Source organism: Mastomys coucha, unplaced genomic scaffold (assembly GCF_008632895.1).
Source record: "Mastomys coucha isolate ucsf_1 unplaced genomic scaffold, UCSF_Mcou_1 pScaffold15, whole genome shotgun sequence".
NCBI classification, from domain to species: domain Eukaryota; kingdom Metazoa; phylum Chordata; class Mammalia; order Rodentia; family Muridae; genus Mastomys; species Mastomys coucha.
The window spans coordinates 6075842-6102353 of NW_022196897.1; the positions used below are offsets into that span (position 1 = coordinate 6075842).

Consider the following 26512-nt stretch of genomic DNA (forward strand, 5'->3'; position numbering starts at 1 on the left):
CTGACTGAGCATGCATTCGGTCAGCACTTCCCGTGCACTGACTGAGCATGCATTCGGTCAGCACTTCCTGTGCACTGACTGAGCTTTATGGTAGAGTACGCACACTGCTCAGTTCTCCTAGATGCTAGCTGTTGCCCCAGGGACTGTAACTATTGTACACATTTGGCTTATGAGCATTCCATTGCTACACATTGCGTACAGTTTTTCCTTTTAATTCTTTTGGTGGATACCTCAGTATGGTGGAATTTTTTTCCCAGTTGGTTTGCCTTGCTAATGGATTTTATTTTAGTGTTTTCAAAACAATGACAGTGGGCCTTTACTACATATTACATATAAAAGTTAATGTAAAATGAATCAAGAAGCTAGTTTAAGAAGCAAAACTATAAGATTCATACAGAAACAACAGGAGTTACGTTCATGTCCTTTACTTGACAGTGGACAGGCTACCAAAGCATACAAATAAAAAGGCATAAAAATGGGCTGGTGAGATGGCTCAGCGGGTAAGAGCACCGACTGCTCTTTGGAAGGTTGTGAGTTCAAATCCCAGCAACCATGTGGTGGCTTACAACCATCCATAATGAGATCTAACGCCCTCTTCTGGTGTGTCTGAAGAGGGCTACAATGTACTCATTTATAATAATAAATAAATCTTTAAAAAAAAAGGCATATAAATTAGATTTAATAAAAGTTTAAACTGCATGAAAGGAAATTTAAGAAAATGAGGATAAAAACCTACAGAACTAAGAAAAATCATGTATCTAATAGTTATGAAATCAATAACTAAAAGAAAAAAACTTAGCCCCCAAAAGTGTTTCTTGAGTGAAACACATATAAGCCAGCATAGCATTCCCATAAAGATACTTTTGTTTCCTCCTCAAAACAGGGTCTCCCTATGCAATCCTGTCTGTTCTGGAACTCTCTGTATACCAGGCAGGCCTCAAACTCAGACCTGCCTGTCTCAGCCTCTCGAGTGCTGGGATTAAAGGTGTGAACCACCATGCCCGGCTCACATAAAGATGTTTAATAATCAGTAGTCATCAGAGGAGTGACAGTTAAAGTACAATGACAGCACAGTAGGATGCTGTAGCAACCCTGAAGAGACAAGTGCTGGTAAAGAGACACCAGGAATGGACGCCTCGTACACTCACAGGGTATGAAACTGGAGCAGTACAGGTGCTGTGGAAAACAGACTGCAGATGTCCTCCATTCTAAACACTGAATTATCCCACGAACCAGCAACTCTACTTAGTTGTATACAAAGAAAAGTAGAATCTACAACACAGCACTTGTGCACACACAGACACACACACACAAACCCCCCCACATACATATATATATATATACACATACACTTATATGTATATATATGTACCTATAAGTGTATGTATATATGTGTGTGTGTATGTGTGTATATATATGTATGCACATATATATGTACACATATATATATACACACACACACATATATATACATATATATATCCATATCAGTACCATTTACAAGAATGTCTAAAGGCAGAAACACCCTAAATGTTCAGACTATTTAATTAAAAGAAGCCACAATATGGATTAACAACAAAGCATACTAAAGTGAAAGAATAAAGGAACTGCATGATCCTCGCTCTGTCTTAAACATTCACGTAGTATATCTATAGACACAGGATATTCACTGTGGCTGATAAGGGATGGTAGGAGTCAAGAAGGCAGAGCAACCACATGGTAGGTACAGTTTCTTATTGGGACAATAAAATATTTTAAAATGTTTTAGAGCTATGTAGAAGTGGTAAACATCCAATATTATGAGTACACTCAACTGCTTACTTTTGAAAGGTAATTTCATTTTATAAATTTCATACCAATTTTAGAAAAATGCTAAAATAAATCCTCTTACCCAACAACCAACCAAATTTTTTAAAATCCACATTGAGATATCAAAAAGAATTTACACACACTATCAAGTGCTGGCAAAGTGGAACAATGGGAATTCTCACAACCTGGATGAATAAATTGGTGACAATTACTTAAGAGAAACAGCCATACATTGGAGAGCCAAGTGCTCATAGCTTGGTCTGTGTATAACAAGGACCAACTGCCTACTGTCTCTCAGTGCACCATGCTAGAATACTGTAGCATAAAAATGAGAAGGCCCAGTTCTCTCCTAATGAGCAGACCCAAATGAATAATTCCAGCAGCATGTGCTCTCTGCTTGCAGGAAAGCCTTAGCCTGTGGTGATCTGATAGGGTGCATGGGATTATTTCAATCTTCTTGTATCTGTTGAGGCCTGATTTGTGACCAACTATATGGTCAATTTTGGAGAAGATACCATGAGGTGCTGAGAAGAAGGTATATTCTTTTGTTTTAGGATGGAATGTTCTATAGATATCTGTTTAATCCATTTGGTCCATAACTTCTGTTAGTTTCAATGTGTCTCTGTTTAGTTTGTGTTTCCATGATTTGTCCACTGATGAGAGTGGGGTGTTGAAGTTTCCCACTATTATCGTGCAATGTGTGCTTTGAGCTTTAGTAAAGTTTCTTTTATGAATGTGTATGTCCTGGCATTTGGAGCATAGATGATCATAATTGACAGTTCTTCTTGGTAGATTTTTCATTTGATGAGTATGAAGTGTCCTTCCTTATCTTTTTTGATAACTTTAGGTTGAAAGTTGATTTTATTCAATATTAGAATGGCTACTTGAACTTTTCTCTTGGGACCACTGGCTTGGAAAATTGTTTTCCAGGCCTTTACTTTGAGGTAGTGTCTGTCTTTGTCACTGAGGTGCATTTCCTGTGTGTAGCAAAATGCTGGGTCCTGTTTACGTATCCAGTCTGTTAGTCTATGTCTTTTTTTTTTTTTTTGGGAAATTGAGTCCATTGATGCTAAGAGATATTAAGGGAAAGTGATTGTTTGTGTGGCTATTTTCTTTTGGGTTTGTTGGAAGATTACTTTCTTGCTTCTTCTAGGGTTTAGTTTCCCGCCTTGTGTTGGTGTTTTCCATCTATTATCCTTTGTAAGGCTGGATTTATGGAAAGATATTGTGCAAATTTGGTTTTGTCATGGAATAGCTTGTTTTTTCTGTCTATGGAAATTGAGAGCTTTGCTGGGTATAGTAGCCTGGGTTGGTATTTGTGTTCTATTAGGGTCTGTATGACATCTGCCCAGGATCGTCTAACTTTCATAGTCTCTGGTGAGAAGTCTGGTGTAATTCTGATAGGCCTGCCTTTATATGTTACTTTATATGACCTTTTTCTCTTACTGCTTTTAAAATTCTTTCTTTGTTTAGTACATTTGGTGTTTTGTTTATTATGTGACAGGAGGAATCTTTTGTTGGTCCAATCTATTTGGAGTTCTATAGGCTTCTTGTATGTTCGTGAGCATCTCTTTCATTAAGTTAGGGAAGTTTTCTTCTATAATTTTGTTGAAGATATATATTTTTTTTGGTGGTGGCACATGCCTTTATTTTTTTTTTTACTTTTATTGCATTATGATGAGAAAAGTTACATGATTTCAATTTATCTGAATTTATTAACATTTAAAAACATATTTTAATCAAATAGGATTGAATCACATTCTTGTTCCCCTTTTGTACCACCGCTCCTCCCATAGACCCCACCTTCAATACCTACAATATCTTTTTTATCGTATTCCTTAAAATTTATAAAATATTATAACAATAAAAATAAGTATTATAAAAGTTGTTTGATATAAAATAACAATCAATTTAACAGTCTTATGTAGTTGTTGAAGATATTTACTGGCCCTTTAAGTGGGAAATCTTCGTTCTCTTCTATACTTATTATCCTTAGGTTTGGTCTTCTCATTGTGTCCTGGATTTCCTGGATGTTTTGGGTTAGGACCTTTTCGCTTTTTGCATTTTCTTTGACTGTTGTGTCAATATTTTCTATGGTATCTTCTGCCCCTGAGATTCTCTATCTCTTGTATTTTGTATCTATGACTCCTGATCTCTTTCCTAGATTTTCTATCTCCAGGGTTGTCTCCCTTTGTGCTTTCTTTACTGTTTCTATTTCCATTTTTGGATCCTGGATGGTTTTGTTCATTTCCTTCACCTGTTTGCTTGTGGTTTCCTCTAATTCTTTAAGGGATCTTTTGTTTTGTGTTTCCTCTTTAAGGGCCTCTAGCTGTTTACTTTTGTGTTCTCCTATACTTTCTTTCTTTCTCTCTTCCTTCCTTCCTTCCTTCCTTCCTTCCTTCCTTCCTTTCTTTCTTTCTTTCTTTCTTTCTTTCTTTCTTTCTTTCTTTCTTTCTTTTTTAAGATTTATTTACTTACTTTATGTGTATGAGTACACTGTAGCTGTACAGATGGCCATGAGCCATCATGTGTGTGGCTGCTGGGAATTGGACTCAGGACCTTTGAAGGTCCTGCTCGCTCCAGCCCTGGTTGCTCTAGCGTAATTCACTGTAGCTGTCTTCAGACGAACCAGAAGAGGGCATCCTATCTCATTACAGGTTGTGAGCCACCATGTGGTTGCTGGGATCCGAACTCAGGACCTTCGGAAGAGCAGGCAGTGCTCTTACCCGCTGAGCCATCTTGCCAGCCCCTCCTGTATTTCTTTAAGGGAGTGACGCTGTCACTGTCTTCAGACACACCAGAAGAAGGCGTCAGATCCCATTACAGATGGTTGTGAGCCAACATGTGGTTGCTAGGAATTGAACTCAGGACCTTTGAAAAGAGTAGTCAGTGCTCTTAACCACTGAGCCATCTCTCCAGCTCCTAAGTGGAGCTTTTTAAGCACTGAAGATGGTGAAATAATTTGTATGGATAAGCTGTAGCATTACAACTCTTTTTTGAGACAACCTTGAAAGACACTGTGGAAGGGAAACCTTCACAACAGGCAGAACTCTAGGCAGTACACATGGTCATACATTTTATTTGGAAAGAGAAATGGTCCTTCCAAAGTGTTCACTGATTCATGGGCTCTAGTCAATGGATTGGTTGCATGGCCAGGGACTTGGAAAATTGGTAAGAAAGACATCAGTGAAGAAGTATGTGGATAGAGCTTTGCAAATGGGTAAAAGATATGAAGGTACGTATGTCTCATGTAAATGCTCATCAAAAGATAGGAGTTGAGTAGTCAAATAGATAGGAAGAAACGTTCTGTGGACAGTCAACCTCTTTCTCCAGCCATACCTGTCATTTCCCAATGGGCCCATGAACAAAGTGGTCATAGTGGCAGAGGCTGGGGTAATGTATGAACTTTCATTCACCAAGGCCGACCTAGCCACTGCTGCTGCGGAGTGCCAGATCTGATAAAAGCAGAGACCAATCCTGAGACCCAGATATGGCACTATTCCTCAGAGTAACCAATGTGGTCATAGGTTGACTACATTGGCCCATATCCTCCATGGGAAGGACAACACATGTCCTTACTGCTAATTCTGTAAGGGATACTTATTCTGGCTTAAGGATTTGTCTTTCCTGCATGTAATGGTTCTACCAAAGCCATCGCCTGTGGACTTACAGAATACCACATCCATTGTCATGATATTTCACATGGCACTGCATCATACTAAGGAACTTCACTTCATAGCCAGAGAAGTATATGTACCTCATACATGTTCCTCACCACCCTCAAGCATCTGGGTGAATAGCAGAATGGAATGATCCTTGAAGACAGTTACAGCTCTAATTAGGCAGCGGCAGCCTAAAGGAGTGGGCAGGGTTCTCCAGAAGGCAGCATAAGCTCTGAATCAGCATTTAATATGTAGTACAGTTTCTTCCATAGCCAAGATTCACGAGTCCATGAGTCAAGGGATAGAAAATGGGATGGCTCACTTACTAGCGCCCTTAGTGACCTACTTGGAAATGTTTTGCGTCCTTGTTCCTGTGACCTTAAGTCTGCTAGCCTAGAAGTTTGGTTCCAGAGAAGGGAACATTCCTGACAAGAGACACAAAAACATCCATTGAATTTGAAGCTCAGCTTTCCTTTGGCCACTGTAGGCTTCTGATGCCCTTAACCCAATAGGCTCAAGAAGGACTGTGTTCCGAGGAGATACTGATCCAGACTACCAAGGAGAAAAAGGATTGCTTTTCTACAATGGAGGTGAGAAATTATCTCTGGAGTGTAAGGGGCCTCTCTTGGTGTTACCACGTGATGAACGTCAACAGGAAATGAGAACATCCAAATCCAGGTGGGATTATAGAGGGCACAGACCCTTAGGAAAGGAAGGTATGGGCCATTCCTCCAGGAAACCAGCCAAGCTGAGAGTCTTGCCGAGTGTAGAGAGAATACAGAATAGGTAGTATAAAATACAGGGACCAGCTGCAGAAATGAGGATTATAATTGGCATGAGTGTTTCTGTTATATTTTGTTAAGAATGTGTTTGTGCATATATATATATATATCTTAAGCAGGCATTAGTGTTTGTTTTTCTCATTTTCTTTATCATGTAATATAACACCAATTGAGATAATATTAGAGGGTTTTGTACTTAAGTTATAATAATCAAAATGATGTCCCTCAAGAAATACTGCTGCCTCTTCTAAAATATATAATGTATTTGTAGTTATATGTGGGATAGTTACATCATGTTAGGAATAATTATGACCTGGTTATTGTTTTCATTTGAAAATAAAACAACTCTGTCAAGTTGGTAAGGAGTAGCTATTTGAAATGGCTAATTTTGGTTGTCAACCTGACTATATCTGGAATCAACTAAAACCCAAGAAGGTAGGCACACCCTGTGAGGGATTTTTCCTGATTGATCATTTGAGGTGGGATGATCCACCCTAAATCTGGGCCTCACTTTCTGATGGGACATGGAAGAAGAAAGCTTTTGTGTTTTGTTGGCTTGCCCTCACTTTTTCTGGCAAGTTTGTCTGTCCCATTGCTGAGGCAGTATTTCACTGGTATTAGAGCCTACTTCTTCAGATTCCAACGTTGACTGAAAACCAGCTGAGATATCTAGCAGTGTGCAGTGAAGGACTATTGAATTCTTGGTCTTGCTGTCAAGATACCACCAGTGTTGGACTAGCCAAACTGAAGCCTGTAAACCACTCTAATATATCCCATATGTGTGCATGTGTGTTTATGTGTGTATATATATGCATATTATATATACATACATATTCCATCAATGAATTAATTTTTGATAAAGTTTATATATACATACACTCAATCAGTATTTTTTCCTCTAGAGAACTCTGATTAATATAGATTAATGTCAATTTGCTTATATTGTACATCATGCAAAGTTCATCATAATTCAATGCTTTTTTTCATAAACAAGAAAACAATGTATATGATTCCATTAAATAGATCTCACTGGCCTTCAAATGTTCTTAGGAAAAAAGTACTTTATAAAGAATTAAGCAAGCTACTCATGTACAGCAAGTCATAGTACCTGCTAGGGATGTTTAGAACCATCTTACACTTCTTCCATCTGTCATGTCATCTGCTTTTGTCCATGATGAACATAAAATAAATTCTCTATCCCCAGAATCATACATCAAGAAAATGATTGATAACTGATAGGCTTTTCAGAAGTGACTAGTTTATGAGGGCTCTAAAACTTTATCAAAAGTTAATCCATTGATGGATTTACATTTTGGATACACTGTTGGGAAGGTCTAGTTGGAGGAAACGTGTCTGAAGAGGGAGAGTGCCTCAACGGACTTACTCATAGTCTGCCATTTTTCTTTTTGCCTCTTCACTGCCATAAGTAGACAGTTTTCTCCGTTCCACCCTTCCTCCATGATGTTTCTCATGTACCATGAGCCTAACAGCAGATTGGCTCAGTGGGTAAGAGTATTGTTACTCTTGCAGAGGACCCAGGTTTGATTCTTAGCATACACAAAACACTTTACAACTGTCCATGGCTCTAGTTCCAGGGCACCTCCTACCCTTTTCTGATCACTGCAGGTACTATATATATGAGGTGTACATACATACATGCAGGCAAAATACTCATATATATAAGTAAATCTTCACAAGCAAAAAAGGAAATTAGAATGTCTCAATCTGAATGAAAGCAAAACCACTGTTAAATGTATAGTACAGGTAGCCAATACATAATTCAAATAATAAAAAGTATACAATGTAAAGTAAATAAAACCAGTGTTCACAGGAGATTTATAGCACTAATCCCTAGAACAGATACAAGTTTTTTGGCTTTTTTTTTTTTTTAAGATTTATTTGTTTTATATGAGTACACTGTCACTTTCCTCAAACACCCCAGAAGAGGGCATCAGAGCCCATTTCAGACAGTTGTGAGCGACTATGTGGTTGCTGGGAATTGAACTCAGGACATCTGGAAGTACTCTTAACCACTAACCCATCTCTCCAGCTCTAGATACAAGATATATTCTTAATCCAATGGCCTAACTTACCTTAAAAAAATAGAAAAAAAGAAGGAAAAATAAAGTCTTTTAATAATAAAAAGACCAAATGGCCACAGAAGGTAGTTGAAGGAACCCTTCAACAAAGAGAAAAACAAATGCTTACATAAGTCAGGAACAGTATAAACAGCACTAAGATAATGATTTTAGATTTAGGGAAGAAGAAAACCATGTACTATGAAATCAACAAAATGACAGAGGTCAATCCATAGCTTTCAATAACAAGTCTCAACATTAATGGTCTGAATTCTTAAATCAAAAGGCATACACTAGAAGACTGGATTAAAAAGCATAAACAATTATCCATTTGCTGCCTCCACAGAATACACCCTACCATAAAAAATCCAATAGAACTTTAAGGAGAACAGACAGAAAAAGTAAAATGGTATTTCAGACAAATGGGCCCAGGAAACACTCAGGTTTTAAAGATTTATTTATTTATTTATTTTTATATATATGAGTACACCATTGCTCTCTTCAGACACTCCAGAAGAGGGCATCTGATCCCATTACAGATGGTTGTGAGCCACCATGTGGTTTCTGGGAACTGAACTCAGGACCTCCAGAATAGCAGTCAGTGCTCTTAACCACTGAGCCATCTCTCCAGCCCAACACTCAGGTTTTAATATCTGGCAAATAAGAACTAGTGACAAGAGAAAAAGTTACTTCATACTGACTGAGGGAGCAATCTCTCAAGAGGACAATATGATTTTAATTATATATGCTCCAAGTATAGGTGCCCTCAGTTTCATGAAACATATACTGATGTAAAGTCACAGAACAACAGAAGAGGTTTTCTTTAATACCCTACTCTCAATATTTACACTACTCAATAACTGACTGGTATTCTCAACAAAAGTAAGCAAAGAAATATATGAATTAAATGATATAGATCAAATGGACTTGAGACATCTGTAGAACATTCCATCCAAATACTGAAGAACATACTTTTTTTTTTTTTTAAAAGCATCCCATGGAACAATCTCTAAAACAGATCATGTACTAGGACACAAGGCACTCTCAACAATTATAAAAAAGCTGAAATAATTCCTTGTATTCTTTCAGTCCACAGAAGAATAATAGAAGTCAACGGCAAAGACTCTAGTAACATACGAAACTCAGGCTATGGATCCACTTACCCAACAGTGCATTGCTGAAAGGAATCAAAGAAGAAATTGAAGAATAACATATAGCCTTTATTATAATGAATACTTCATTTCTTCTATTTCTCACTTCTTCAGGACTTGAGTTTTGTCAAATATCTTTTCTGCATCTATCCAGATAGTTATATGGCTTCTATCCTTAAGTTCATCTGTATAAGTTGTAACATTTATTGATTTATAACCATATAGACTCATGTGTTTGAACAAGCCTATGGGGGACGGGGAGTGGAATGTGAAGGTTTATGCATGTTTGGTCCAGGGAGTGGCACTATTAGAAGGTATGGCCTTATGGAGTAGGGTGTCACTATGGGTGTGGGCTTTAAGACCCTCACCCTAGCTTCCTGGAAGCCAGTCTTCCACTAGCAGCCTTCAGATGAAGATGTAGAACTCTCAGCTCTGCCTAGATGTTACCTTGCTCCCACCTTAATAAAGGACTGAACCAACCTCTGAACCTGTAAGCCAGTTCCAATTAAACGCCATCCTCTAGAAGACTTGACTTGGTCATGGTGTCCGTTCACAGCAGTAAAACCCTAAGTAAAACAGTATCCCTTCTTAGAAGATTTTATAATGTTCCTTTGTTGAGTTTTGTTTTGAATAGAATAATTTAGAAGTGTTGGTATTCTTTGAAGGTCTAGTATAATTCACCAGTAAGTCTATCTTGGCCTGGGCTTTTTTGGAAGCTTTAGTTGGAAGATTTTTTAATCACAGCTGTTTGTCATCTTAGTGTTTATTAAAGATTTTTTTCTTATCTCACCTTGGTCATATCTATCCAGAAAAATCCATCTGTTAGATTTTCCGATGTAGTGGAATATATGTTTTTAAGGTAAGACCTATTGGTTTTATGAATTCCATTGATATCTGTTGTTATGGTTTCCTTTCTATCTCCAAGTTTATGAATATGGTCCTTCTGTAAGTTTGGATCAAGATTGCCAATTTGTGTTGTTAAAAATCAAACATGTCTCAGTGATACTTTGTTTATTTGTTGTTTAGTTTTTAAATTAGTCTCTGTACTCAATGACCTCTTTCCATCTGCTGATTGGGGGCTGGTTTGTTTTTGCTTGGCTGTAAGGTGTATCATTAAGATATTTGAGATTCCTTTAATTTCTTTATGTAGGCCTTTTTTTTTTTTTTTTAGCTATAAATCATGGAAACAATTCTATTCACCCTATTGTCAAAGACATTAAGGAGGAAAACAAAGACAAAACTTTGGAATAAACCTAACCAAGGATGTGAAAATCTCTACAATGGAAACCTTAAATTATCAAAGAAAGAAATTAGAGGAGATACTAGAAGATGGAAAGACTGTAATACTCATAAATATAGTGAAAATGCCCATCCCATCTACAGTAATATACTGGTATATACAATCTCAAAATTTCCAATGATGTACTTCATAGTCAAAAAAAAAAATCTTAAAATTCATATTGAAGTGTAAGACCTCAGACAGGCAATTAGAGTTATCACTATATGTGACTTCATGTTATGCTACCACAGAGCCACAGCAATAAAAACAGAATGGTACTGACCTAAAATAGATATGCAGATCAATATACTAGAACAGAACAGAACAGGACACCCAAACACAAGGCCACCCAGCTGCAGCCATCCAATATTTGACAAGACAAAAAATATGTACCCTGGAGAAAACCAGCATCTTTGACCAATAGTCAAGTAGGGAATCCTAGCCATCTGCACAGAGAAGAATAAAACCATATCCTTATCTCTAATACCCATAAAAATCAACTCCAGATGGATCAAGGATCTCAAGATAAGGAAAGAAACTTTAAAATGGCTAGAGAAAAAAAAAAGCAGGGAGTAGGCTTCAAGAAATGCACATAGATAAGGACAATTGACCAGGAATGAAGTCCAGGATCTGACAACTGGAATCTCATCAAATTAAAGAGCTGTCAGGAAAGGAAACTGTCAAAGCAGTGAGGAAGCATGCTACTGAGTGGGTCTGATGACGGATTAGTATTCAGAATATACAAGAAACTTAAGAAACTAAACAAGAAACTCAAGAAAACCATCCAATTAAAAACATAGCTTATGGAACTAAAAAAGGTCTCTCAAAAGAAGAACTACAAACAGCTAATAAACATTGAAACAGCTCTCTGTCATTAGCCATCAAAAGATTTCCAATTTATGAAGTCCACATCATGCTGACTGAGAGAAATATCCATCAAAAGGACATTCTGGTTCTAAACATATATAACCCAAACACAGGTGCCACTCAACTGCATAAAATAAGTACTAGTAGATGTAAAGTAACAGATGAACAATAGCAGATTACATGCACTTCACATCACTATAGTCAGAAAGGAAACAAATAACAAATGCTGGTGACGGTGACAGAGAAAGGGGACACTCTTACCCACGGTTGGGGGAGTGTAAGCTGGGGCAGCCACCACAGAACTCAGTGTGAATGAAGGCTTCTGACACAGTTAAAGATAGGACCATCATGAACAGAACTCAGTGTGAATGAAGGCTTCTGACACAGTTAAAGATAGGACCGTCATGAACAGAACTCAGTGTGAATGAAGGCTTCTGAGACAGTTAAAGATAGGTCTATCATGAAACCTAGCTATATCAAAGGCTTCATTTTCCACTACAGAGACACTTGCACATCCAGGATCAATGCTGGTCTACTGACAAACAGGATATAGACTTACCTTATATGTCTATCAACTGATGAATAGAAAATAAAAATGTATTATATATGCACAATATAATTTTATTCTGCTATAAAGAAAAAGGAAACTACAAAATTTATAAGAAAATGAGTGGAACTGAAAATATTATATTAAGTGAGGTAACACAGAGTAAGAGAGATAAGCACCGATACTCTTCTCTCTCATATATGACTCTAGCTTTATGTTCTTACATTTATGTGTTTATTCATGGGTCTTGCCTCAGCACATGCATCTGTCTCAGCTGACGTCACTGTGCCAATCATCCTGAGTCCTGGGAAGCAGCAAGAAACTCCAGCCCAGCACCAGGAGCTTTTGGTGTGTTTCTCTCTATGGAGTTCTGACAAATGTACAACTACACAATGTAAGGCAAACAAATACATGCATGTTTTTAGCAAACATTCTTTTATCACGTGTCTTTTCATGTGCTTGCTTTAGCAGAACATCAGTTCTGTGTCTACTTCAGCTAAATGTTCCTTCATGTGTTTGCCCCAGCAAAATACCATCCAACTGACCATTTCCAAAGATCCCTTAAGTTTTCACCTCACTATGCCTTACCATTCTTTGCTGGGCATTGTTTGTTGTGACTTCATAGAGAGAAATGTATCAAAAAACTTGTGGTGGTACTGGCAGAAAGCCTTGCAGTTTTTCTGGATTGATGTACAGTTGCTGATTTGTGAAGGCTGTTTGCGAATGGGTCAAGCTGTCACTGCTAACTCATGGGAACCGAACTGACAGTGTAGATTGGATTTGCTCCAAAGAACTATTTCTAAATAGGTCCACCTCCTCCTTTGCTATTAACCTTTCCTTTCTACTACCTCTGGTGGGTGGTGGGCTAGAAGGAAGGTTACAGCAGTTAAGAACCATTACTAAAAGTAGGTTTTGGCCAGGCGGTGGTGGTGCACGCCTTTAATCCCAGCACTTGGGAGGCAGAGGCAGGCAGATTTCTGAGTTCGAGGCCAGCCTGGTCTACAGAATGAGTTCCAGGACAGCCACGGCTATACAGAGAAACCCTGTTTCTAAAAAACAAAAAACAAGCAAACAAACAAAAAAGTAGTTTTGAAAAGCCTACAAGAGATGGCTCCTCATCAGTTAAAGCACTGCTGCTCTTTCAGAGGGCCTGGTTCCCTTCCCAGCATCCACATGGTGCTCACAGCTGCCAAACTCCAGATCCGAGAGAGCCAGTAACCTCCTCTGGCACCAAGGATACATGTGGTATACAGATGTTCATACAGCTCCAAACATACATAGACATAAACTAATTTCAAAAACTAAAAACTGTAGGACCTAGAAACAAAACAAACTAAGTAGAATAGCAAAAACAAAAACAAAAAATCAATTCCAAACAACTGAAAAATAATAATAAAAAAATCAATAAAGGTAAAAACTGATTTTTAAACATCAATACATTATGTTCCTAGAGAACTTGACCAGGATTAAAATGAGGGAAGATATAAATTCCCTGAATATTTGAAATAAAAGGGTTAAATAAAAGATTCTATAGACAACAAAATGATATGGGGACATAAGAAATAACTCACTCTAGTATTCTGAACAACTTAGATATTCTTCTGGAAAAGAGAGAATAGTTCCTAATGCATACTATGAGGTCATCCTCACTTTACATACAAAGGAGGAAATATCATCCTGAGGCATAAGGTAAGCCAAAAAGTACAAACAAAGTCAACAACAGTCCTCGGAAAGCCCACGGTTCTTTATGCTTTAAACCCAGATTTAGGATTGGTCTAAAAGTCACTGCTCCTGAACAACGTAGCTTGAGAGAAAAATTAATTAGATCACACAGCAAATTCTCGAGAGTGCTACAATCAGAAAGCTTTCATAATAAAAGACCCGTTGTTAGAGACTCACTTCCTCTGGAGATCAGCTAATACAGAACAGTCACAATTCAGGGTGTCAATGGATACCCTGGAATTGGCAAGTAAGACAGAATGACATGGTACAGGCAATGGCTTGGAGGAGTGTCTGACACAACCCAGAATGTGTACAGGAGAAGCAAGGGCTGCAATGCTGAAGAGAATGGCACATGGCCAGTGAGGTTACCCATGATGGAAGAAGCAGTACCAGTCTTTGGTAGTTGGGTTTTGCCATGCATGTCCTTTTGGGTCTGAGTTACCTCACTCAGGATATATTTTCTAGTTCCATCCCTTTGCCTGCAAAATTCATGATGTCCTTGTTTTTAATAGCTGAATAGTACTCCACTGTGTAAATGAACCACATTTTCTGTATCCATTCTTCGGTTGAGAAACATATGGGTTGTTTCCAGTTTCTGGTCATTACAACTAAACCTGCTATGAGTATAGTGGAGCGCTTATCTTTGTGTTATGGTGGAGCATCTTTTGGGTATATGCCCAGAGCAGTATAGCTGGGTCTTCAGGTAGAACGATTACCAATTTTCTGAGAAGCCACCAGACTGATTTCCAGAGTGACTGTATGTACAGACACAGGAGAGAGACCCCGAGGGCCAGGAGAAGAATGGAGAAAAAATCTGCACCTTCAGGGCTGGAGGGGTAAGGGGAACTTTGGAGAACATCTCAGAGGCCTGAGATTGGAGAGGATCCCAGGAGTCAATACCAAGATGCCTAACAGTGGGGACGTGGGACCTCAAGAGGCCACCTCCTGTTGGACCTCCTCCAGTTGAGGGATAAGGGCACCAACCCACCCACAAACTTTCTACTCACAATCTGTCCTGTCTAAAAGAAATGCAGGGACAAAGATGGAGCAGAGATGGGAGGAACAGCCAACCAATAACCAGCCAAAAGTGAAACCCATCCCATGGGCAAACACCAATCTCTGACACTATTAATGAGCCTCTGTTATGCTTAAGGACAGGAGCCTAATATAGCTGTCCTCTGAGTGGTTCTACCCAGCAGCTGACTGAAACAGACACAGACACCCACAAACAGACAGACAATGGACGAAGGTCAGGGACTCTTTTTTTTTTTTTAATTAGATATTTTTTTATTTACATTTCAAATTATATCTCCTTTCCTGGTTTCCCCTCTGGGGGAAAAACAAAACAAAACAAAACAAAAAAACCGAAAAAACCCTGTTCTCTCCCCCTGCTCACCCACCCACTCTCTCCCACTTCCTGGCCCTGGCATTACCCTACACTGGGGCATAGAGCCTTCACAGGACCAAGGGCCTCTCTTCCCATTGATTACCAACTAGGCCATCTTCTGCTACATATGCAGCTGGAACCATGAGTCCCACCACGCGTACTCATTGTTTGGTGGTTTAGGCCCTGGGAGCTCTGGGGTGGATACTGGTTAGTTCATATCGTTGTGTGTCCGAGCTGGGGAAAGGATTGAAGGCCCTGAAGGGGATGGGAATTCCACGGGAAGTCCAACAGAGTCAACTAACCTGGACCTCTGGGAACTCTCAACCGACCAAAGAATACACATGGACTTGAGCAAGTTTCCTAGCACATATGTGGCAGACATGCAGCCCAGTCTCCATGTGGACCTCTCCAACAGATAGAGCGGAGGTTCTTCCTAAAGCTACAGCCTGACTGTGGTATCCACTCTCCAACAAGAATGCCTTGTCTGGCCTCAGTGAGAGACTTGATGGGCTAGAGTGAGGGATACCTGAGGAAGCTCCACTCTTTTAGAGGAGGAGGAGAGGAAGGATGGAGAAGGACACCTGTGAGAGGGAACTGGAGGCAGGTGCAGTGTGTGAGGTAAATATATTAATTAATTAATTAAACAAAAAAGAATAGGGAAAGTAGAAGCCCCAAGCTGACAAACTGGATCCAACTAGACAAAACTGGTGTCCTGTAACAGTTGCAGGAGAAACAGCACCAGTGTTGTGGACCCCACATCCATGAGTCTTTCCTACTCTCTCAGCCCTTAAGGAGGACGTTTTATATAGATCAATGAATACCAAGAATATACAAGGAAATAGCTGAATAAGTTTTAAAAGGTAATACAAAAGATGAGTGAGAAAATAACGAGATAGGGATTTTGAGAAAGGAAAAAAAAATCTTGGAAGTAAAAAGCTCAACAGATGAAAGTAAAACACACATAGTTCAGAACCTCACTCATGGACTGGATGAAACAGAAGAGAAAACAAGAGTCAGGACTTGAAGTCATGGTTGATTATTTACAAGCCTCAGACAGTGATAAGGAGTAAGAAAGAACAGAACATAGCAGAACTCAGAGACTCCATTAAAAGACCAAGTAGAAGAGGAAGAATACATACATTCATAAAAGCATGGAAAAGGAAGAAAGAAAGAATTAGGAGAGGTGAGTCTAATACTATCAACACACACAATAATTCTAAATATAAACAGTCTTAGTTCTCCAAGTAGAAGATGAAGGCTGGCTATATTCTAAATATAAACAGTCTTAATTCTGCGAGTAAAAGATAAAGGCTGACTATATTTTAAATATAAGCAGTCTTAGTTCTCCAAGTAGAAGATGAAGGCTGACTATATTTTTAAAAAGGTCCAAGAGGTGCTGCCTTCATTCAGGAGGCTCACCTCATCAGTAAAGCCAGAAGGGAAATGATGACGAGTAATATTCTAGGCAAGTACAGCCCTCAAGCCAGAAGCTCTAGTTACACTAATCCTAACATATTCACTAAGGTAATAGTCATCAAGAAGATAGAATGATCATAGACTTATAAACAGTGAGCTTGCAACTCCCAACTTAATAAAGCTCTACAAGACATAACATACAGAGAGAAACAGACCAAAGCAAGGAGTGTTAGACTTTACTCTCACCAGTGACCAATCAGACCAAAAAACAGGACAAAACAAACAAACAAAACCCAACAACCGAGAGACATCAGCTATGTTACAGAGGAAAGTACACTTGATAGACATCTGCAAAGTGTCCTCTCAGGTCCACGTACACACTCTGCATCAGTTCCAAGTACACACACTCTGCATCAACACCAAGTACACACACTCTTCATTAGCACATGCTACTTTTTCTAAAACAATGCATACTGGAAAACATAAGGCAAATCTTAATAATTTTTAAAAACTAAAATAATTTATTATATCTTACAGATCATAATGGACCAGGCTAAATACCAATAACAAAAGGACTACAGGGATTATGTGAACACATGGAGCCTGAATAATATGCTTTGAATGAAAGTAAACTACTGTAGAAAATGGGGAATTTTATAATTCCTATAATTAAATAAAAATGAATCAATGTATAAGAATCTGTCAAATACAGCAAACGTATTAAAACAGAGTGCTCTCAAACAATCTAGTGATGTGTCTTAAAAAGAATAAACAAACTGGGTAAAAGAAAAGAAAAAAAGATCAGAGCTGAACTCAGTGAGACAGACATTAAAATAATAGAAAGGATCAATCAATCAAATATTTGGTTCATGGAAAATATAAAGGTAACAAACTCAGTCAAACTAACAACCAAAGGAAAAAAAGAGAAGGTCCAAATCAGTAAAGTCAGGGAAAGATAGGATATATTATAACAGGTATCACTGAAATCTAGAGGATCATTAAGAAATATTCTACAAAGTTATATTCCAATAAAAGGACTAAGACAAAAATCTGGACACATATGACCTTTAAAATTTAAAGCAAGAAGATGCAATCCACTTAAACAGACAAGTAGTATGCAACGAAAGTGAGCAGTAGTGAGGCCTCCTAACAGAATAAAGAAAGCTGGGTGGAGTCACTGTGAGGTTTGCAGATCTTTCAAGACAAGCAATACCTGTGCTTCTGCAATACAATGTCTACAGAACACTCTACAACGATAAAATCCCCTCCCAGGACAAAGGACGATTTGTGGGAAGCAGTTCTCTCCTTCAGTCATGTGGGTTCCAAAGGTGGACCCTGCGTCATCAAGCTGGGTGGTAAGTGCTCTATCCTCTGCCTTCTCTTGTTGGTCAGAGTTCTAGTCCTTTATCCTAGCAATGCTTAGCAGTTTTGCTCTCTAACAGCCTGCTCAGCTGTGTGACAATACTGAGTGGACTTTATGTTTCTTATGAAACAGTGAAAACCAGTTTAAACATTTACTTACAACTAGAGAAATGGTGCTAGCCTGCAATCCCAGAATGTGGGACAGAGGCAAAATGATAACAGATTTTGGGCTAACCTGGGATATTCAGCTGGACCAACTTTTACAATTACAAACACACAAATTAACCATCAAACACCTTGAAGGTAAGGCCAGAGCTCAACAGTTATGCTTGCCTAGGCTTTGAATCTGATCTCCGTCCAGCTCCTTAAATCAATTTTTAAAAGTTTACCTGTTTTTTCTGTGTTCTGTTCCTGTTTTCCAGCCAGTCATCCATTTGCTCCTCAATTTCTTCAATAGACGTTCCATGATCATAAGACTGAATATATGCATTTTCTAAAGGCATATACACAGGAAATTCTGGTTTTGGTTTTTTAACTTTAACTTTCTTCTGTTCTAAAAAGAATATTTTAAAAAGTTATTAAGGTTTGTTCAGAATTAAAAAAATTAAAATATTCTAACATTGTATTCATAGACTACATCTTTGAAGAACACATAAACAGTGTTATTTTGTCAAGACAGAATTGCTCTGTTGTAAATAGTTGTGTGCACTACTCCTCAATGAACATTGCATTGTTTAAAGCACTCGGACGCTGCCAGCGTGATGATGACATACTCACACTACTAGTTTGCATATACCTTAGTTTTCAAAGTACCTTTCATTAAAACATTTCATTAGACAAAATGGAGAGAGCTTTAACTTAGTGTATTAACTTTTTTAAGGATTTATTTGTATCTGTGTGTATATATGTGTTTCTATATGAATGTGTGCCATGTATATACAGGTGCACACAGGGACCAGAAGAGAGTGTCAGATATCCCAAAGCTGGTGTTATAGGTACCTGGTGATCCAGCTGGTGACTTGTCCAACCTGGGTGCTGGGAATTAAAGGTTGGGTCCTCCAAAACAGCAGGAAACAGTCTTAACCATTGAGCTACCTTTATAACCCTTAGTTTTTGAATCATACCCTTAATTGCACATTAGCTATAAAGTTTTGAACAAGTAACAAGTGTTTGAGTGTCCATTTTTACATTCACAAAAACAAAGTATTTCTCAATAGATTGCATACCTTTATATTTTCAATATTTTAAAAAGAAAACCTAATCTGGGAGTATTTGTCAAACATTGCATAAAAATATTTCCACGGGTATTCACAGTGGCACACACTTTTAATCACATTATTCAGAAAGCAGAGGCAGAAAGATCTCTGTGAGTTCAAAGGCAGCAAGGTCTACAGAGTAAGTTCAATTAGAGCTATACAGAGACCTGTCTCAAATATTACAAAAACAAAAAAAAGAAAGAAAGAGAGAAAGAAAGAGAGAAAAAAAAAAGGAAAGAAAGAAAAAAAAAGATATTCCCAAGAATGAAATACTATGGTGGCTGCAGAGATCAACCAGCAGCAGCCCAGAGCCTCATGTGGACTGGTGCACCCCGACACTCCTGTGATGATGGCACTGCCTCACCAGCCTTCAAAGGAGGTCTGGCATCCATTTGGCTTGTCTGTGAATTTCCTTCTCACCAATGATAGCTCTGAGCAGCTGCTCCTTTTTCATGAACAAACTCCCCTAGTCCAAGACCTACATTTTTACCATCCAATATTTGTGTGTGAATGTGAGTATCATGTCAGTGTGATAAAATCATCAAATATCTAGAAAAAAAAACCCAAACAATCCAAAAATCCTTCCACTCAGAGGGAAAATGACTTAACAATGGATGCCAAGACTGAGTGCTCATCTGAGAGAACAAGACAGAATCTTCTAAATATACACAAAAATAAATTTCATCTGAAAAAAAGAGTAGATTTCTGAAAATGGAATTCCAAAAATCTTACAAAAATTAACTTAAAAATCACATGTGCTATATAAAGGAAGAGGAAATCCTAACATATGACAATCCCAAATTCCAAAACCAATTAGTTAATTAATTTTAAAAGATAAACACTAAGAAACAACAAATTTGGAAACAGTTTCTGCAACTCACAGGAAAAACAGAAAATTGATAGTGATTATAGAAAGAAATTGGTTGTATAAATAAGAGGCTAGGCACATCAACAGAAAAAGTAAATGAAAATCATAGGCAATCCAAATGAATAAATTCACAAGGCCAAGAAGAAAGAAAAGAAGCTAAGCTATCACGTTAAAGAAATTAAAATTCAACTAATTCCAAGACCTATTACATGGGTATGAACTTTAAAAGATCTAATAACATATTCTTGGCAGAGGAAAGGCTCTTTTTAAACTGGGGTGGGGGTGTTTTAAAATGTGAATTATTATATTAAAACCTTATGGGAGAGTAGTCTAAGAAGATCTATCAAAATTAAAGACTTTTCTGAACATCACAGAATTTGAAAATTATTGTGGGCATGCATATAGATATGTGTGTGCTTATGTGTAAGACTATTTACTGTTTCTACAGAGATAGTTGTCAGCAGTAAATGCCTCAGAAGAGAGGTGACCATATAATTATTGATGATTCATAGAGAAATACAAAGTTATTGTTGAAGCACAGCTACAGTGATAATTTCTGGATTTTTCAATGAGTCTAAGTAGCAAAAACATATGATTCCATATTTTCAAGAAAAATCATGCTTCTATATATCCTATGTTTATGCAAGTCTACACACATATTTAATTATTTTATTAAATTGGATATTATACAGTCTTTGATATTATATAATAGATATATTCCATATTATATATCCATATTATATAATATTAAAATACTATATGAAGGTACATAGGGGATGAGATGAAGGAGAGAAGCAGTATAGTGCAAACCAATAAAGAAAAAGAGAAGCAACACCACAGCAAAAAACAAGTAAGATATATATGAATAAGAAGTATATGTGTGTGTGTGTGTGTATGTGTGTACTTACATATTCTATGGCAAAACTATAGACAAGCATAAAGTGTAAAAGACTGTACAACACAGATCTACTTGTAAAGCTAGGTTTCTAAAACCAATAAATAGCAGCTTCGTAAATATAAAATCTGTGCTTTTAAGAATAAATTTGTAAGTTTGCACCATCCAACATTTTGCATTGGCAAAATCTTAATTTAAAAGTATTTCCAAAACTAACTGTCTAAAAAAGATGCGTAAGTGACCCAAAGATTCGTACTGGCAAAGTACTCTCAGTATTCCTCCAATAACCATAGTTCAATAAACCTACAAAATTAGTATAGGTACTTGTACAAGAAGTCTGAATGTAATAACATCAGTTATACTTCACTCAAGAAAATCAACTCCAAGATTTCTCTTTTTAGCAGCATGGTGAGTCTTCTTTAAAAAATTTCAGAGTTAAATAAAAATATTCAGTATCTTGATGTTGCTTGTGAGAATCTTACTAATTTTTTTTTCATTAAATTTTGATTGTAGGGCTAGAGAGATGTCTCAGCAGTTAAGACCAACTCTTCTAAAGGTCTTGAGTTTGTTTCCCAGAACCCATGTGGTAGTTCAAACTGCTTGTAATTCCAGCTTTAGGGGCAATCTGACACTTCTGGTCTCTGTAGGTACCTGTACTCACATGTATATACCTACACACAGACAAAACATACATACACACTATTAAAAATAATAAAATATTTTAAAAGTATCATAAAATCTGAAAGCTACTGAAAGAGAACTGTGGACACCAATGCAGCCACAAAACTTTTGACCTAAAATCTGTCCTGCCTGCCAAATATGCTAGTGTAATGGTGGCACCAAACTTGTGGGAAGAGCTAAACAATGTCTGATTTGACTTAAGGTCCACTCCATGAGAAGAAACCCATACCTGATACCACTTAGGTAACCAAGAGACCCAAGGAAAAACCAAACACAACTGGTCATAAAAGAAGGAAAAAACAAAACAAAACAAACAAACAAACTACTAAGATGACTTCTAATGATCTTCTGCTATGGTCATAGATCTGCCTTACCCCAGCAGCAGATGGGATGGGGCAGAGGCCCACAGCCAGACATTATGTGGAGATAGTCTAAATGGGAGGTCTCCATCAAATCCTTCCCCTCAGAGTTGGGGGAATCCCATGGAAGAGAAGGTGGAAAAACTGTAAGAGCCAGAGCAGATGGAGGGCACTGGGAGAACAAGGCCCTCTCAATCAACTAAGCAAGGCACACACGAGCTCACAGAGACTAACCAGCAAGCCCAGGTCCTCTCTGCATATATTATAGCGATTAGCTTAGTATTTCTACGGGACTCCTGACTGTGCCTGCTGAAGGGACTCTTCCTCCTGTTGGGTTGCCAGTTCAACTTCAGTACGAAAGTTTTTGCTTCCTCCTGTCATATTTTAATTTTGTCATGCTTGTTACTCTTAGATATGTTCTTTTCTAATGAGAGACAGAAAAAAGTAGATCCAGAGCGAGGGGATGTGGGAAGGAAATGCAAAGAGTGGAAGGAGAAGAAACTATAATCAAGATATAGCATATGAGAAAAGAATCTATTTTCAATTTAAAAAACATTTATTTTTTAATGATAAGTAAGCTTCAAAAAAAGAAAATCAAGTTAAACTCAACCAATAAACCAAGCAAACAAAAAACTCAAAGAACAAAACAAATAACAAACCAAAATAGCAGAGTTTATACTTATGATTCATTCATTAGATATGTAGTGAATGAAGAAAAATAGTTGTTTTTCAAAAGAAAAATTTATTCAGTAAGATTATCAAAACAATGATTAATGCATTAACACCTTAAGAGACACCTTCAATTTAGTGTACCATCTAAACAAAATAAAAAGGAGTTTGGAGCTCAAGAGAAATAAAAAGAAAAAAATGTAATATTTTGTGATAGAAGATGTAGTGACAGCAGTTGCCTAAAATATACGAGGCTTTGGGTTCAATACAAAACTAACAAAATTTCCAACAAAAGAAGTTTATTTATTATAGAGTGGGATTTTAAAATGAGAAATTTTATAAATTAGTTCCATGATCAGTTATTTTCTGAAGGTGTTTTTACTGCATATTTATCAATGATGATTTGTGCTCTCTGGCCATGAATCATGCCTTACAGCATACAGTAGATCATAGCCTCCTAAACATATGTTTTTCTAGCAGACCCGGAGATTTTCTGATGATCAGACAACCACAACTCTGTTTCATGAAAGCAAGACACATCAAACCAAACCAAACCAAATTACAGCCACATTCACTTCCCCACATCCAAAAGGTTGATAGGAAAACTGTCAAATAGTAACAAAGCCCCATCCTTCCCCAGGACAGGCCGAGAGGTAGATGAGGGTCCCAGATAGTCCGTGTGGTCCATGCGGACTGCACTGATAATCTGTACTTCCTGCCCAGCTGGCAGTATGAGGTTTCTACCTTCCCTGAAAGGCCGGCTTCACAGGAGACTAAGCAGAGAATCTGTAGTTTAGGTCATAGTGGGTAGTGCCATCCTCACACAATGCTAGTGAATACCAGTGGGGAACTGCCGGTATCCTTACTCTGCAAGACAGACAGAAACACCAACGCCCACTTGCACACTCAAACACACTCTTCCTCAGCTACAAAATATCTCAACTTTATATTAAATGACAAATTACTAACAGAAATGATATATTTTTTTAAAAAGTGCCAAGAATCACTTGACTTCCATGGCCACACAATGAAGACATAATCATGGCAAAGGGGAAATACACAGACAAGAGAAGCAGCACATACTAGTTAGAAGGAACAGCTCTGCATACATTCAGGCAACTGATAGAAGACAAAGGTTCAAACCCAATTCAACAGAAGAGGAATTTTCTTATAAACAAAACAAAAATGAAAATAGCACTGGAAGCCAGGCATGGTAGTTCCCAACACTGAGAAGGCCGTGAAAGCAAACCTGTGAATTGGAGCCAGTCTGGTCCACACAGTGAGATCCAGGCCAGTGAGAATGACACAGTAAGGCATTGCCTCTGTCCGACAACGAAATAAAATCAGAGCACCTGAATGCTAATGGGCCTCACAGCTATGCACCATACCATTTGGACTGTACTCTCTGTCTAGAGAGAGGCAAGAGAACGAGCGAGCAAGCTATGCTATGTCAGTGTTACTAACATGTTATTTCAAATAAACAAGAATGATGATGGTAATTTCTTTTTTTTGAAAGATTTATTTATTATATGTAAGTACAATGTAACTATCTTCAGATACTTTTTCTTCTCCCTCACTCCTGTTCACTCCATCCCAAAGATTTTTTATTTATTAAATGTAAGTACACTGTAGCTGTCTTCAGATACCTCAGTGGTTATAAACACCTGTTGCTCTCACAGAGAAGCCAGATTTGACTTCTAGCACCCATGCAGACTACACAACACTATGTAACTTCAGTTCTAAAAGTTCTGATGCCCTCTTCTGACCCTCATGGGCACTGCATGTACATGGTGAACATACATACATGCAGGCAGGCAAAAACACCCATTCGTATAAAAGACAAATAAATCCTCATAAAATAATTTATCCACGTGGGGAGATAGAGATGGTTCAATAGTGAAAAGCACTGGCTGTTCTTCCAGGGGATCTAGGTTCTATTTCAGAATCCCCATCGTTGCTCACAGCCATTGTAACTAATAGACATAAAATATAGTCATATGTATATGTATGCCTATCAATAATAACTAAAGAAGCGAGGTCATGATTTTGAGAGGGAGTGAAGGGGATGCAGGAGTTGGAGGAGAAACAAGGAAGGGTAGAAATGATGTTAATACAGTACTCATGTGTGAAATTCTCAAAAAACTAAATAAAAAGAAAATTACCCTTTTAGAGCTCCTCCTCTGCAATTCAATTTTAGTAAGAGCGTCAGAGCTGACCTCAAAGTTAGTTCTGGTTCAGCCCTCCAGCTCTGCATACAATCTAAGCAGTAAGGCTAAGCAGACAGGCTTGAGGGCAGGGAAGCAGTTAGGCCTTGAAAAACTGGCAGCATAAAATAATTGCTAATATATACCTATTGTACTTAATCAAGTAGATCAAAATATTTTTATGAAAATAATTCAAATGGTAGTCTTTAAAATTAAGAAAAGGGAAGGTAAAACACACACTGGGGGATCTGGGCCATTTTATATGAATTCTAAACTATATAATGCAAAAACTATAATGAAGTTAACAAATTAAAAATTCCTTACATGTAACCATTAGAGTTTAGACTTAAAAATACATGACAGTTTCAGAGTCTGCTAACAGTGACAGCAACTGCTCTTTAATGCTCCTAACAATGATTATGTCACCTTCTCTAAAACACCACTGACATGAAAACATCACATGGGTTCATCACGCTGGCTTCATATGAGCTTTACAAGGCTGTTTATTACATGTCTTTACTAAAAAAGAGACAACTTCCAGATGTCTGTCTATTTAAAATTTTTTACTTCTTTACATGATTTTCTAAAGTAATAAAATAAGAAAAAGTAATTTTTAAACCTGAAAATTTTAAACATGTAAAATGGTTACAAATATCCAATGTAAATTTTACATTGTGATAAACATCTCCCCAATTTTTCATTCAGGCAGTATATATTCTTAATTTGCTATTATTAGATAATTCTAGTACATACTCCAAAATTTTATCAGTAAGTTGATTCTTATAAAAATTAGATTAAAATGGCAAGTTATGAAAGCAGTGAAATGGGCAGTTTGTCTTCGCTGAATGCCGAGAGTAGAAGCAGTTAGGATGTTGCATGGAAGCCGAAGCCGCACCTCCCGGGTGTCTCCCCCGGCCAGCCGGGCCCCTCAGATGAGGGCTGCTCCCAGAAGAGCACCTGCAGCTCAGCCTCCAGCAGCAGCTGCACCATCTGCAGTTGGCTCACCTGCCACTGCACCTCGGCAGCCAGGCCTAATGGCCCAGATTGCTACCACTGCAGCCGGTGTGGCTGTGGGCTCTGCAGTGGGGCACACCCTGGGTCACACCATCACTGGGGGCTTCAGCGGAGGTGTTAACGCCGAGCCTGCAAAGCCTGACATCACTTACCAGGAGCCTCAGGGAGCCCAGCTGCAGAACCAGCAGTCTTTTGGACCTTGCTCTCTAGAGATTAAGCAGTTTCTGGAGTGTGCTCTGAACCAGAGTGATGTCAAGCTCTGTGAGGGCTTCAATGAGGTGCTGGGGCAGTGCAGGATTGCAAATGGTTTAATCTAATCAAGAAATTCAAGCTGAAGAAATGTACAATTGGTTCTGTATAATTGATATTACAAGTGTGGACCCTTATATTTCTAATAGTTCTATTGCTTTGGAATGGCCATGAAAGAGATCTAAGCATAGATGTTTACTTGTAGTGTTGGTTACTGGGCAAGTGTTTGGCCTCCTAGAACTAACTGTATTGTGA

The 26512-nt window shown here is 38.0% G+C and overlaps 1 protein-coding gene and 1 pseudogene across 1 annotated transcript in view; one reads left to right on the forward strand and one right to left on the reverse strand.

The window, feature by feature from the left end:
* Dnajc1 (DnaJ heat shock protein family (Hsp40) member C1) overlaps positions 1 to 26512 on the reverse strand; it is a 199953-nt gene that overhangs the window by 58951 nt on the left and 114490 nt on the right. Inside the window, exon 8 of the mRNA XM_031369105.1 lies at positions 18452 to 18615. Within this exon, the coding sequence (XP_031224965.1) occupies positions 18452 to 18615 (164 nt within the window). The remainder of the gene's footprint in view (positions 1 to 18451; positions 18616 to 26512) is intronic.
* LOC116089744 lies at positions 25847 to 26470 on the forward strand (annotated as a pseudogene).